At 48.4% G+C, this 15360-nt stretch overlaps 1 protein-coding gene across 1 annotated transcript in view; it reads right to left on the bottom strand.

Annotated features, from left to right (window-relative positions):
* The window catches only part of LOC138966573 (sodium-coupled neutral amino acid transporter 9 homolog), a 31293-nt gene that overhangs the window by 10991 nt on the left and 4942 nt on the right, over positions 1-15360 (bottom strand). The window contains exons 3-7 of the mRNA XM_070338851.1: positions 12035-12176; positions 9815-9900; positions 9359-9422; positions 8509-8605; positions 440-601 (exon numbers count right to left, since the gene is read on the bottom strand). Of these exons, the coding sequence (XP_070194952.1) occupies positions 440-601; positions 8509-8605; positions 9359-9422; positions 9815-9900; positions 12035-12176 (551 nt within the window). The remainder of the gene's footprint in view (positions 1-439; positions 602-8508; positions 8606-9358; positions 9423-9814; positions 9901-12034; positions 12177-15360) is intronic.

A 15360-nucleotide genomic window follows, 5' to 3' on the forward strand; every position in this document is an offset into this window, starting at 1 on the left:
GAGAAAAGCCCAACGTTAAGTTGTGTGTTGCCGAACAGAAAAGGCTAGTTATCTCCCTTGTTTTTCTGATAACGTTCGTAAAAGGCTACAGATGTAAATACTTTGATGTAAAGAATAATCCTACAAAGTTTCAATCACATCCGATGAACTTTGTCAAAGATATAAAATGTCTAATTTTTCCTTTGACGCTGACCTGTGACCTTGAAAAAGGTCAAAGGTCAACGAAACCATCGTTAAAGTGTAGAGGTCATTGGAGGTCACGACTAAACAAAATATGAGCCCGATCGCTTTGATAGTTTCCGAGAAAAGTCCAACGTTAAGGTGGTGTCTACGGACGGCCGGCCGGCCGGCCGGACAGACTAACACTGACCGATTACATAGAGTCACATTTTCTCAAGTGACTCAAAAAGTAAAGAAAAGATACTGTACACGTACTTACTTTTGATAAAGACAACAATGTGATAAAGGAAATTTGACAGCAGGATCCAGTAAACTATGCAGCCTCCAAATAAAGTTGCCAGTGAAGAGCCAACTGCAAGCTTTCTGGAATGTTTGCCCAGAAAATGGGCGCAGACATCAGAAAAATCATTGAACTGTTTCCCTGCAAGATAAACACATATGACTATGAGTAGCCGTTATGGGTGAGAGTTTTCTAAAATGAGCAATGATGTCATCTGTGTACAGCCCTATAATTTTACCAATCAACCAGATACAAGAATAGGGGAAGTTGCAGAGGCAATGACTCTGGGCTGAGGTGCAGAAGTGAAACTGGGTGCAACTCAAATGGGTGGTACATGGTACGCAGACACGGATTCTGATTCGTTGAAGTTGAGATTTGTTGTGATTTCACCCAATCGGACCCAGCGACTTGTTTCCACTCATTCAGATGGCACCCAGTTTTGCTTCGTGTACCACAGCCCTCATCACCATGCATGCAGCTTATTCAACCATCCAGTACAAATACGTTTGCATTACATTGTACTTTGAAATGTTATTAACTGTAAAAAAAACACTTTTATTTTACAAAATACATGCTATTGCTGTTATCATAAACATAATGTGTACAGTGGTACCAGCAGCTGTAAGGACAGGACATTCACCAGAACAGCAATAAAAATCCCTGAATCAAAGATGTTCTTTCTTATTAGGGAAATTTTTTTTTACTAAGTTTAATAAAATTGTAGGAAAAGAGAGAAGTTTTAATTTTCAAATTTCATTGAAAAATTCCAAATAGTTATTGAGATACCATCAATTAAAGACCCTTCTGGGTCCATATGGGACCGGCGAAGATTAAATGATGAAGTTTAAATGTAAGGCTTCTTTTTAAGCCTACTGTCTATATGATACTTACCGAGACAGTACTATTCTTGCACATTATCTATTATAGGCCGAAAAAATTGGACAAAACGCTGCGTGGGTACAATTATCTCCCATAACCATGCGCCACCGTGGATCCCAAGCACTGTCCGAGTGCTTCCCCCTTACAGGATATAGGTGGCGCGTCCTCTTTCTTTATGAGCTGCAGACCCTCAAAAAGCCCATAACATATCAAGAGGGGAGGCGGGAGGGAAACTCTAATAGTACTGTCTCGGTAAGTATCATATAGACAGTAGGCTTAAAAAGAAGCCTTACAGTCAATATAACACTTACCTCGACAGTACTATTCTTGCACAGAATACCAGAGTGGTGTGAGGGTGATATGTAGAGTATTAAACTCCTTAATCAAAATCACTTAAATCCAAGGATTAAGATACCCAGGCAATTTTCGAACAGTACTACCGTAAAAGAAAATATACCCAAGAAAAATACCTTAGACTGACGTGACCATGCTGGCAACCACTGCTTTGGCAATGCCATACGACTGGTCAAGCCTGAGACTGGAAAAGTCTCGCATATAGTGGTTAATAAACGTGGCTGGAGTCTTCCAGAACGCGACCGCCATTATGCTTTGGAGCGAGGCACCCCGCACGTGCGCCAACGAGGAGCCGATAGCCCGAATCTCGTGTGCCCTGATGTCAGGGACCACATCCACTTGAGCATGAACATAAGCCTGTTTGATAAGCAAGGTCAGCCAACGAGCTAAAGTTTGTCTAGAAATATCCGATTGGTACTTCGGATTAAGCGAGACAAACAGTGACCGCTTAGAAGACCGAAAGCTACGTGTTCTATCCAGGTACACTCTAAGGGCACGTACTGGGCAGAGGAAGCGATCAGGGTCATCATGTTCAAGAGTGGGAGCCAAGGCTTGAATGACTACTGGTTTGGACAACTCCGAGGCATTCTGATTCTTGGCTCGAAAGTCTGGTAGGAAAGCCAACGTCACCTGATGTGTGGTGAACTCAATGTCAAATTCCAGGCCACTCAAAGCTTGAATACCACTGAGTCTACGGCAAGTGGCTAAAGCGATGAGGAACACAGTCTTAAAAGTCAGGAACTTGATACTAATGCCTGCCAGGGGTTCAAACTCCTTGCTACGCAGGAGTTTGAGAACCAGGAAGACATCCCACTTGGGAAATGAAACCCGAGGTTTAGACACCGCTGCATTGCTAATACCCGAAAGGACATTAGCGATGAGGGAGGAACTGATCAAGTGTTCAGGTCTGCGACCAGTAGCAGCTGCAATCGTGGAAGTGATGGCAGATTTGTATCCAAGAAGAGTCTTAGAAGAAAGACTCTTCTTTTGATACACTTCCACCAGGAAGTTGGCCAAGTCTTGTGTTGAGGGATAAAGCGGCTTTATCCCCTTGGACAAGGCGAAGGAGGCCCAAGCTCTCCAGCGTAAGTCGTAGAGCTGATTAGTTGATCGCCTCTTAGCGTTCAAGGAAAACTCTACTGAACTCTTGTGCAATCCTAGTGCAAGCAGTTTGGAGCGCACAAGAGCCATGCGGTCAAGCACAGACTCTCTGGACGTGGATGAGGGAGGCCTGATCGAGGCTGGAGCAGACTTCCCCCGTCCAGATTCAGAGGTAGAGGGTCTACGTGGGTGAGACCGCGAAGATCTGGAAACCACGGAGCTGTTGGCCAGTAAGGCGCGACCAAAATCAGTCTTGGCCGTTCCTGCAGATACTTTGCCAGTACCCTCGGAATCAGAGATGTCGGGGGATAGGCGTAAGCATCGAGGAGCCTCCACGAGAGAGTGAATGCGTCCACGTGGAACGCATTCGTGTCTCGAAAGGGGCTGACATACCTGGGAAGCCGAGCGCTGAATTGAGTTGCGAACAGATCGATCAGAGGACGGTCCCACCTTGCCCACAGACGCTGTAGAACGTTGTGAGCGATGGTCCATTCTGTGGGGAGAACCTGATCGCCCCGACTGAGAATGTCGGCCAGGGCGTTCAGTTTCCCCGGAACATATTGGACTGACATCCGGACCTGATTGGTCTGGCACCAGAGCAGAATCTCCTCCGCTAACAGGGAGAGGGACCGAGAATTGGTGCCCCCCTGGTGGCGAAGGAAAGCTAGGCATGTGGTGTTGTCCCCGTGGACCAACACATCCTGATCCCGAATCAGGAGGCGAAACTCCAGCAGAGCCCGACGAACCGCCTCCAACTCTAGAAAGTTGATGTGTAGGAGGGACTCCTCCTGGGTCCAGACCCCCTGGGCCTCGTGCAGGTCCAGGTGGGCCCCCCAACCCCGCGTAGAAGCGTCGGTGTACAGGAAGAGAGACGGCCGTCTCGGTTGGATAGGCACCGCAGAGTTGAGCCAGATCGGGTCCAGCCATTGGACTACAGCCTCGTGAAACCAAGGCCCGATCTGGACCAACTCGGTGTAATCGAGAGGCCTGGAAGTCCGATCTGCTACTGCCCGTTGCAGGGGACGTTTGTGTAGCCTTGCAAGGGGCAGCAGCAGAGCGACAGACTCCATGGAACCCAACAGTTCCGCCAGCCGTCTGTGAGGAACAGCGCGGCAAGCCTGAATGGAGAGGATCTTTCGCCTCAGGGAGAGGATCCTGTCCGGGGAGGGAGACACAGTGTAAAGCACTGTGTCGAACGCCATCCCCAAGTAGCAAAACTGCTGGGCTGGCACGAGGTCCGACTTGTGCCACTGTATCTGGAACCCCAAGGCATGGGTCCGGTCCAGGACCTGCCGGGTGTGTTGGAGGCATTGATCGCGAGACTGGGCCAGGGTGAGCCAATCGTCCAAATATTGACGCAGACGCACACCCTGAGCTCTGACCAACGCCGCCAGCTCCTTGACCACCTTTGTAAAAATCAGCGGGGCCAAGGACAGGCCGAATGGGAGGGCCCGAAACTCGAACACTGTGCCCTCCCAAACAAACCGGAGCAGATGTCGGTACCCCGGGGCCACCAGGATGTGGAAGTAAGCATCCTGGAGGTCCACAGACGTGGCCCAATCGTTTGGCCGGATGGCCAACCGGACCGACGAAGGGGTTTCCATCTTGAACTTGCACCTGCGAAGGTACAAGTTCAAGGTGGAGAGGTCCAACACCGGCCTGAACCTGCCGTCCTTTTTGGGGACGGTGAACAGGCGGGAGTAGAACCCCGGAGAAGGCTGAGAAAGGGGGTAGACAGCCTTCTTCTCGACCAACGGGTTCACCTCGTCTTGAAGAGCCTGCCATCTGGCAGGGTCTCGAGGAGGGGGGAACGTCAAAGGTAGAGCGGACAATGGAGGTTGTGACGACAGCGGTAGAGAAAACCCTGACCCCACCACCCTCAAGATAAACTGGTTGGAGACCAGTCTGCCCCACATGTCGCGGGCCCGAAAAAGGGAACCGACGGACGAAAGAGGGGCAACTTGAGGGGGCGTCAACGTAGGGCCGGGACTCACTGAAAATTCTGCTGGCGGGCAGGCGCAGGCTTGCGACCACCCCCCTGGTGGTGCTGCTTACCCTTACCTGTCTGAGCACCCTTCTTCTTGCGCTTGGGAGCACGAGAAGCCGGGGCCGCAGGGGGGAACGCGACAGGCGCCTGAGAGGAGGAAGAAGGAGGCAGTGAAACTGGCTTCTTCTTCTTCTTCTTCTGAGGCTGGGAGCTGGAGGTGACTGTAGCACTTCTCTTACTCCCCGCCGACGTCGCCGAAGCAGCGAGGCCAACCATCAGAGAATCAGTGTTCCTCTGGCGTGTGGACTCCACCACAGAACGGACAGTGCCCGGATGAAAGAGGGAAGAAGGCTGAGGAAACGTGTTCCTCAGACTCTTCCTCATATCCGGAGGCACTAAAGAAGTAGCCAGAAAATGATCACGGAACAGGGCCAACAAGTGGACCCGTGTTCCAATGGCCAATTCTGCCGCAGTCGTCACGCACGATCGCACGGCATGCAAAGCCCGATCCACTCGAACCGTGTCAAGGACCCGAGTGGAATCGGACTCTGCCCGATCGGGAGGGTCCAACAGTGTGGACAGCGTGCTCATCCATGTCAAGGCCTGTGATTGGGCCTCGACAATGGAAGAAACGGTGGCCTCAAGATTGTGGAACGAAGCAGAGCTCAGTTCCACCTTCTTGACCGAAGGCACCTCCCCAACGAACACATCACCGTCAGCCCCACCCTGAACACTCGAAGTCTGGAAAGGGAGAGTTCGAGAGTCAAAGGGAAAAGGGAGGGACGAAACAGATTGGACACGAGGAAACAGTGGAGGTGCGCCTCCCGAAGGAAAGCACGGCACTGAATCCGCGTCCTCCCGAGGAACATAGGTCGCGTTCGCACGTGAATCTGTACTCCTCAGGCGATGTGCTGCCGCTTCCACCGTGGCACTAAGACTAGGGTGGAACGCGAATTGCCGGCGGCCGGATCGTTCATAAAACGAGCCGCCGGCAGACGCGGCGTGTGCCTCCCGCGCCCGGGCCGAAGCGGACTCCAAGGACGAGAGGGCGTCGGAGGGAAGGACGTCCTGAAACTGTTCAAACGTCCTTCTAGCTGTGCGAGGGAGAGCCTCCTGCCTCTCGTCCTCAGACTCCGGGTCCACGTCCTGTGTGTCAACCGAAGGGTTGGGAACACTAGACGACAGACGCTTAAGAGAGGCATCCGTGGCGTCAAGACGCCGCGTGATGTCTGTCATGTACTGTTGGAAAGTACGAAGCATAGCTTCGGAAGTTCCATCAGAAACCGGCAAGGGTAGAGGATCAGTGTTAACCTCAGGGCGACCCTGATCCTCCTCCCCATCGTCCTCTGACTCACTCTCCTCTTCACTTCCCGACAACTCCTCAACAGCAGGAGTGTAGGAAGCTTGAGGGGGAGGAGCCGAAAGTGATGAAGTAGGCTGTGACGAAACGCCCACTGAAGCAAGAGGCCGCGAAGACCCCTGCCCCAAAGACGAAACGTCTCCAGCAGCCGAAGGGAGAGAACAACAAAAACCCTGCGACTGTTGGGTCAGTCCAGCCAACGAACCCCCGCCATTTATAGACTGAACAGGGACCCATCGGGTCTGATCAGAAAAGAAATGGTCCGGTCCGGTCGGGGGTGCCGATCCGGTCCGGTCCGGTGGTCCGGTCCGGTCCGGTGGTCCGGTCCGGTGGTCCGGTCCGGTCCGGTCCCGTACCATTCGGAGGTCCCGTTCGGCACAGAACCATCCGTACCCACAAAAGTGCTCGGGTGGTTCGGTCCGGACGTGGAAACACCGTACCATCCGGACCCGTAGGTCCGGTGGTCCGGTGTGTTCCGGTTCGGTGCCAGACCACCCGGACCAACAGAGGTGGTCGGGTGGTCCGGTCCCGACCGGACCACTGGTCCGGTACCGTACCATCCGGACCCGTAGGTCCGGTGGTCCGGTGTGTTCCGGTTCGGTGCCAGACCACCCGGACCAACAGAGGTGGTCGGGTGGTCCGGTCCCGACCGGACCACTGGTCCCGTACCGTACCATCCGGACCCGTAGGTCCGGGGGTCCGGCAAGGGCCTGAGGTACTGTCCCGCACCGGACCCTAAGGTCCGGTACGGTCCCGTACCATGGGTCCCGTCCGGACCAAACCCGGAGGTCAAGTCCAGTCGGGACCCGTGGGTCCGGTTCGATCCCGACCCGTAAGCCTGGACCGTTCCGGACCCTTGGTCCGGACCATCCGTCACCCGAACACCAGACGCTAAGGAATGGCGTGGGGTCAAGACGGTCCGGTCGGAGGTGTCGGTCTGAGCAACAGAAACAATGTTCCCGTCGCCCTGACCATTCGACAGAAGTACCACGTTCTGTCGAACACCTCCACGTCCAGTAACTAGTCGGCCGGAGCGTTTCATAGAGGGACAGCCACCAGTCACACGGACGTCAGAGGGAACCGTAGTAGCAGTGGTCGTAGGCACGAAGCCTGAAACCCCTGCCCCCACAGGACCGCCCTGAACGGGGTCAATTCGCATCCCAACCCCAGCGGGGAGGGAATTCATAGACCCCGTCATCTCCTCCGATCTCCCCCCCCATGAGTCCGAGACTACTGTCGAAACAGCAGTAGACGACCCAGCGAGGGAGTTCAGAGGAGGACCCGTGTCCCTCCCGGCTTCCACAGCGGTGGAAACCGAGGAGGGCACAGGAGAGGCACCGGAAAAGAAAGAAGTCGAAACCTGAGTCTCTCCCGTAGCCCCTAGATCAGATTCACCAACCCCCAAAGAGGGTTGGGAATCGACCCGCCCCCGGATTCGAGCCAGGGAGGAGAAGGAAACCTTCCCCCCAGGCTTGAAGCCGGGAGGAGCTGAAGCCTGAGACTGAGGGCCGGACAACGGCGTCGAAGGGGGGGAAGCGTGTTCCACGGAAGGAGAAGGAGAAAGAAGCTTTTTCTTTCCCCTCGACCTTCCCCGAACCTTCGACGGCGCAGCCCCGCCCGAAGTCCCAGGTTCAAGCCCAGCCTGTTTGAGCAAGCTCGCATTGAGCTTGCTCAAACAGGCTTTCTCCGCCCTCCCTCGCCGCAAACGCAAAGCGTTTGGGGAGGGAGAGTCGGAGCGCCGAAAGGTCCCCCTCTCCGTGCGCAAAACATGACGCTGGGCGCCCGGAGAAGGGTTGCCCCCGGCAGACTCTGGTTCCGTAGAACCAGAGCCCAAAACAGGACGAGACATCCTACCTCGCCCTGTACGTACCCTTAAAAAATCGAGAATTAACAAAATTCAAAGAAAATTAGGTCAATACTCAAGTGAATGAGGCGAAACGAGAAGCAGACGACCGGTCACCACGAAGTAGGACGGTAGGCACGCCGAGTCCGCCACACAACAACGGAGGCACAAGTTGGAAGAAAAAACAACGTAGCCTCAAGCCAGAAGTGGAATAACACACAAAAATCCAACAGGTGGTAATCCACACAGAAAAGAAGACTCTAGAATCCAAAATAATCCGGGAGCGCAGCAGAAACACAGCCTACTGTCACGCGCGAAAAAAGAAAGAGGACGCGCCACCTATATCCTGTAAGGGGGAAGCACTCGGACAGTGCTTGGGATCCACGGTGGCGCATGGTTATGGGAGATAATTGTACCCACGCAGCGTTTTGTCCAATTTTTTCGGCCTATAATAGATAATGTGCAAGAATAGTACTGTCGAGGTAAGTGTTATATTGACCATACAACTGCATGTTGCTCCTTACCTGGCGCAAGTTTGGTGGATTTCAGGACCAGGTAGCTGGTATAAAACATGATGAGAGCCATGAACACCAGCAGTGCAATGCCACATGCAAATCCTGCCTGCAACACACCACACGTAATGATTATTCCTGCACAATGAGACTTATGCAACAGATATTGTTTGTTCGTTCATGGGCTGAAACTCCCACGGCTTTTACGTGTATGACCGTTTTTACCCCGCCATTTAGGCAGCCATACGCCGCTTTCGGAGGAAGCATGCTGGGTATTTTCGTGTTTCTATAACCCACCGAACTCTGACATGGATTACAGGATCTTTTTCGTGCGCACTTGGTCTTTTGCTTCCATGTACACACGGGGGTGTTCGGACACCGAGGAGAGTCTGCACACAAAGTTGACTCTGAGAAATAAATCTCTCGCCGAACGTGGGGACGAACTCACGCTGACAGCGGCCAACTGGATACAAATCCAGCGCGCTACCGACTGAGCTACATCCCCGCCCGATGCAACAGATATAAGCATGTGCACATACTTTGAAACACACACACACTCTTTCGTCTTTTCTCTTTGAGGTGGCTTGTTAATTCGTATGAAAGTAACCCCACCCCACCCCCACCCCCTGCCAATATCCCCTTTTGTCATAGAATTCATATTTCAAGAGTCAACTTTCTCCAGAACCTTTTTTGGCAATCCCAGAATTTGTGTGTGCACATGCTAAAGATCCCAGGTTCACAGCCAAAATTGACAGGTTTGGAAAATGCCATCACATTCTATTATGCAAAGAAAAAAAGGTGAGTGCATTATATCATAACAGTTCACTTTTCTTGCTTGCTAGACCGATCAACTGTAATGTACCTGCAAAATGGCCCATGGCATACTGAGAAGTGATGTACCCATCATAGTGTTCCACAGGGCAAAACTGCAACACAATGTTAATGTCAGTATTTTACACCAAGAAAGTTCTCCAGATAATTTCATACAAGCATCATTTCACATGAAAGAGCTTGCACCAAAAAATGTATTTGCAACCAGCCAAAAGTCTAATGAATGGCCCAGTGCTAAAAGTCCTCATGGTTTTTCGACAAGACATTTATACATGTATTCAAAAAGCAAAAAACAAAAACAAAATAATAATAAAGAAATAAACCCACCAAACCAACAAAAACAGACAGAAAGGGACAGACTAAGAGTGTGAGATAAAGAGAGGCAAATCGACAAAATGGAAAACTATTTCCACTATAGTTTTAACTGTTTTATTGCATCAACAGCTGTTTTCTGTATGACAGCGTGTGTGTGTTGCTCATCACTCACATGGTAATAACGCTGCTCTGCTTTCCTCGCACAGGCAAGAGAATGTGAATCATGAAATCCTTTGGAACCACATGATCGGGCATAGCCTGCACATATTACGAAAACTTTCAGGATTTCTTTTCACTCAGCAGAACAAAAAATGACAACAGCTGCAGACAAAATTTTGTCACAACAAAGTTATTACTGATCTGTTTACTAACTTTCTCTATTTTGTGTGTATTAACGAAGAGTTTGTTTATTATTTAAAGGAATCATTTTTGATGTACTTAAAAAAAATGTACACAGTATATATGTATAGACACTATATGCTCATTGTATGATGATTTTAACCAGGTCAGCTATAAAGAGCAGTGCCCTTTGTAACCAGCTGAATAACTGGTACATTGTATTGAAATAGAGCACTTGGCAAAAAAACGTGAGTCATACAAACCAGGAAATGGGGCATCAGGCTTTGCTCAGACATTCTCTAACAGGGTCATATTATATAATGTCACACGCTTTCCTTCTTTGCCACTACTAAAGCAAACGTGTGCAAGATTGTATGTTACACGCTTTAGGAGCATGGCAAGAACGGATTCAAACTCAAAATCGTCCCTCCAAAAGCCAAAAAATTAACACACAACTTTTATTTCTCCTGCTGTTATCATTTCTTCTCTTTACACATTCTTCAATGCTCAGAATACTGAAAACGGCATCCCAGACGAGAGTACTGTTTCCATACGCGAATTTAGCTGCCCTTGCAAAGTGGCTCGCTCAGGAGGCCTGTTAGTCTGAAACTAGAAGGACAGAGTTCTGAACATAGATGACAAAGATCCCGGAATGAACAAACATTTCGCGGATGCAGACACAGAAAGACGTCATGAATAATGTGATGCTTCAAAAGATACAGACTGTGACGATGACTGTGACGTCATTCACATACACCGAGACGTCATTCGGTCACTTCCGTCAAAAAGTAGATCTCTCCACAATGGCTGCTCCTGTGTTTAGGTTTGTCAAGCTTGAGTACACAAAACGTGTTTGTTCTCTCCACTGTTGAAGCTGTGACACACAAATGCCATTCCGACTTGGTCGTGTGACAAAGGGTTTTTTCCACACTCGATTAGCTGATGTCTAACTCAGCCTGACGGCTTCGAATAGCAGGTACTGACACAGTTTTCTTGACAAGAGAGAGAGGTATACATTATATAATTATATCCTCACACACTTTGTATCATATTTTGTGTGTACATGCTGGCAAACACACATTGAAAGCTAATATCTATGTGGCCAAAACAATTACCTTAAAATTATAAAAAATAAAAACTCCCAGGAAACAAAACCCTGAATAAATAAAAATAACATTCTGCATTACACTTGAGAAACCTTTTCTTTCCATGAGAAAGTGGAGTCACTTAATACAGTATAAAAATAGCACCCGATTCTTATATAATATATATACGACTTGTGTCTGAGTGTGTGTCTGTGTGTGTGTGTGTGTGTGTGTGTGTGTGTGTGTGTGTGTGTGTGTGTGTGTGTGTGTGTGTGTGTGTGTGTGTGGTGTGTGTGTGTGTGTGTGTGTGTGTGTGTGTGTCCGCGATGCACGCCCAAGGTTCTAGATGGATCTGTTTCAAAATTGGTGGCCATATTCAGCTACACCCCGGACACAACCTGCTCGATGAGATATTTCAACACGTGCTCTCAGCGAGCAGCGCTGAACCGATTTTGATTTTTCTCTGGATCCATTCCCAGTAACTCTTCCTTATCTTCTCCAGTGTTTTCAGCGTTTATCTCCCTTCCTTCGTGTGGCGTCAATCCATATTCCCGTTTCTATTTTTAGAAGGTCACTGTCGACAACGCTTAATCCATATTCCCGTTATACTATTTTTACTCTTCTCCAGTGTTTTGCGCGTTTATCTCCCTTCCTTCGTGCGGTGCGCCGGCAAAGCCGGCGTAGACCCGGGAAAGCCGGGTCCCCGGCGCAGCCGGGTATTTGGCTCGACTTCTTCCCGGCGAAGCCGTACCCGGCAAAGCGGGTATTCATCTAGTATAATATATATACTGTGAAGTAAGGCCTTTCTGAAGAGATATATATCCTAATAAAGGGCAACTTATTAACCTGACCAAAATATACCAGTCACAAAAGAACATCTGCAAAACATGCTGGAACACTTTTACATAGTCAAAATGGCAACCTTTTATCACAGGTACCAATGTACAAGTTTTAATGCAATGGGTTACCAATGAACTGTCTGGCCGAGGGTCCAGCCGACTAAGATAGCGCAGTCGTCGGTTGAACGCCTGTCTTTGGGCCTCCTCCTCATATTCATTACTGTCCAACAGTTCGCTTTGGCCGTTTTCATTTGGGAGGGTATACGGTACTCTGAAACAGTCAAAACAGGGAATCATTAAGATACATATATATAGTAACAATTATACTATATATATATACGACGACTTGTGTCTGTGTGTGTGTCTGTGTGTGTGTCTGTGTATCTGTGTATTTGTGTATTCGCCATGCACGGCCAAAGTTCTCGATGGATCTGCTTCAAATTTGGTGGGCTTATTCAGAGAGACCCCGGACACAACCTCATCGATGAGATATTTCAACACGTGCTCTCAGTGCGCAGCGCTGAACCGATTTTGGTTCCACCTCAGCTATTTTGGTTCCACCTCAGCTACCCGGGCCCCCATACCGACACACCATAGCCGCTACACCACATCACAACGCCAAAGTTCTCGGTGGATCTTTTTCAAATTTGGACACCGTATTCAGCTACACCCCGGACACAATATCATCAATGAGATATTTCAACACGTGCTCTCAGCGCGCAGCGCTGAACTGATTTTGGTTTTTGTGTTCATTTCACCATTATAAGTAACTCTTCCTTATTTTCTCCAGTGTTTGGCGTTTATCTCCCTTCCTTCGTGTGGCTTTCCCGTTTGTAAGTTACTACTATTTTTAGAATGTCACTGCGCTGTCCACTGCGCTGTCCACAACGCTTCCCTTGCACCCGTAAGTTGTTCTTACTGTCAAAGTGAAAAGGTCGAATCAATTTATAGCCACGCGAAAAATACACTCTCACCTATCTCTATATATTTATAGATACAGATATGCATATATATATGTTACAGTCAAATCGGGAAATCAGGTATTTCACGAGAATGCCTGAAAGTTTAGGCATTCACAGTAAATACCTGGTTTGATCAGGCAAATCCGGAAATGACTGAAATTGTTTAGGCACTATCGGTGATTGACTGAAATAGGCTGCCAGGCATTATCGGAGAATGCCTACCGCTCACAATCTGTGTTTCTGGTGAGAGTCAGAAAGCATTATTATCTGTGTGTGTGCGTGTGCGTGTGTGTGTGTGTGTGTGTGTGTATGTTAGAGAGAAGTGATAAAATTTCATACCTGATTCAAAATCAAGAGATCACTATTTTATTATCTGTGTCTGCGCGTGTGTGCGTGTGCGTGTGTGTGTGTGTGTGTGTGTGTGAGTGTGTGTATGTTAGAGAGAAGTGATACAATTTCATACCAGATTCAAAATCAAGAGATCACTATTTTATTATCTGTAACTGCGCGTGTGTGCATGTGTGTGTGTGTGTGTGTGTGTGTGTGTGTGTGTGTGTGTGTGTGTGTGTGTGTGTGTGTGTGTGTGTGTATGTTAGAGAGAAGTGATACAATTTCATACCTGATTCAAAATCAAGAGATCACTATTTTATTATGATCTGTGTGTGTGCGTGTGCGTGTGTGTGTGTGTGTGTGTGTGTGTGTGTGTGTATGTTAGAGAGAAGTGATAAAATTTCATACCTGATTCAAAATCAAGAGATCACTATTTTATTATCTGTGTCTGCGCGTGTGTGCGTGTGCGTGTGTGTGTGTGTGTGTGTGAGTGTGTGTATGTTAGAGAGAAGTGATACAATTTCATACCAGATTCAAAATTAAGAGATCACTATTTTATTATCTGTAACTGCGCGTGTGTGCGTGTGTGTGTGTGTGTGTGTGTGTGTGTGTGTGTGTGTGTGTGTGTGTGTGTGTGTGTGTGTGTGTATGTGTGTGTGTGTGTGTGTTTGAGAGAAGTGATAAAATTTCATACCTGATTCAAAATCAAGAGATCACTATTTTATTATCTGTGTCTGCGCGTGTGTGCGTGTGCGTGTGTGTGTGTGTGTGTGTGTGTGTGTGTGTGTGTGTGTGTGTGTGTGTTAGAGAGAAGTGATACAATTTCATACCTGATTCAAAATCAAGAGATCACTATTTTATTATCTGTGTCTGCGCGTGTGTGCGTGTGCGTGTGCGTGTGTGTGTGTGTGTGTGTGTGTGTGTGTGTGTGTGTGTGTGTGTGTGTGTGTGTGTTAGAGAGAAGAGAGAGAGAGAAAGAGAGTCACAGAGAAAGAGAGTCACAGAGAGAGAGATACATACATCGAGACAAACAGTGACAGAGAGAAGTGACAGAGAGGGACAGAGACAGACAGAAAGACAGGTTTGAGAGAGAGGGAGGAACGAGAGAGAGAGAGAGGAGTCTATTTACTTCGAAAACAGCTTGTGCTGACGTGGAGTTTTCCGACTTCCGTTTTCCATCATCTCTTCAAGTATTTGAAAATATTTGGACTTTGGCATCAAGTGTTTTCCATTTTTGGCGTACTTTTGAAAGATTAACCGATTAAATCGGTCTTCTACCAATTCTGTTTCCTCCATTGCTACCCTCAACATTGAGAGCAACGTCACAATGGAACTAGCATTATACTGAAAGTGAACTCCAATCAATCCAAACTCAGCGAAAAGGGGGAGAAAAAAAAAGACAATGTGCTATACGAGAAACTCACAATAAATTCGTGCTCAAGGCCGGCTATGTAAAAACAAACTCCAATCACTCCGAACTTTACGAGAAAATCACAATAAATTCGTGCTCGTAGTCTTACACACGCGATAGTGTTACACTCGCGGTAGTGACCTGCACCCGTAAAAAAACAAACTGCAATCACTCCGAACTCAGTGAAATGGGGAAAACGATGAATAGACAATGTGCTAGAAGAGAAATTCATGCTCAAGGCAGGCGAGGTAAAAACAGACAAGGTCTCAGAACAACCCGTTTTGCCTAACAGTCAGGCAAAACGGGAAATTTGCACAAGTAGTTTTTAGTCATTTCCTGATAGTGCCTAAAAAAATTCAGTCATTTCCGGAATTGCCTGATCAAACCAGGTATTTACCATGAATGCCTAAACTTTCAGACATTCTCGTGAAATACCTGATTTCCCGATTTGACTGTAACATAATATATATATACAGCTTCTCTGTGTGTGTGTGTGTGTTTGTGTGTGTGTGTGGGCAAAAACCTGTGTATTGTAGAGTTCTGTTTGTGATGTGGTCTAGCGGCTTTTGTCTGTCTGTATGTTCTGGCATGTGAGAAGCCACAGCAGATAATATAGGGCTAAGAAATAAGCTCTAAAATTCTCAATCCCGTTTGACAGGACTTCGCCTTCAAAGGTGATTGTGGTGAACCGCCACGCTGTCTGTCTCTGTCTCGCGCCGTTCACCCCAAATTGCCGTTTCTGAGTTACTATT

This window comes from Littorina saxatilis, linkage group LG5 (assembly GCF_037325665.1).
Source record: "Littorina saxatilis isolate snail1 linkage group LG5, US_GU_Lsax_2.0, whole genome shotgun sequence".
Taxonomy (NCBI): Eukaryota; Metazoa; Mollusca; class Gastropoda; order Littorinimorpha; family Littorinidae; genus Littorina; species Littorina saxatilis.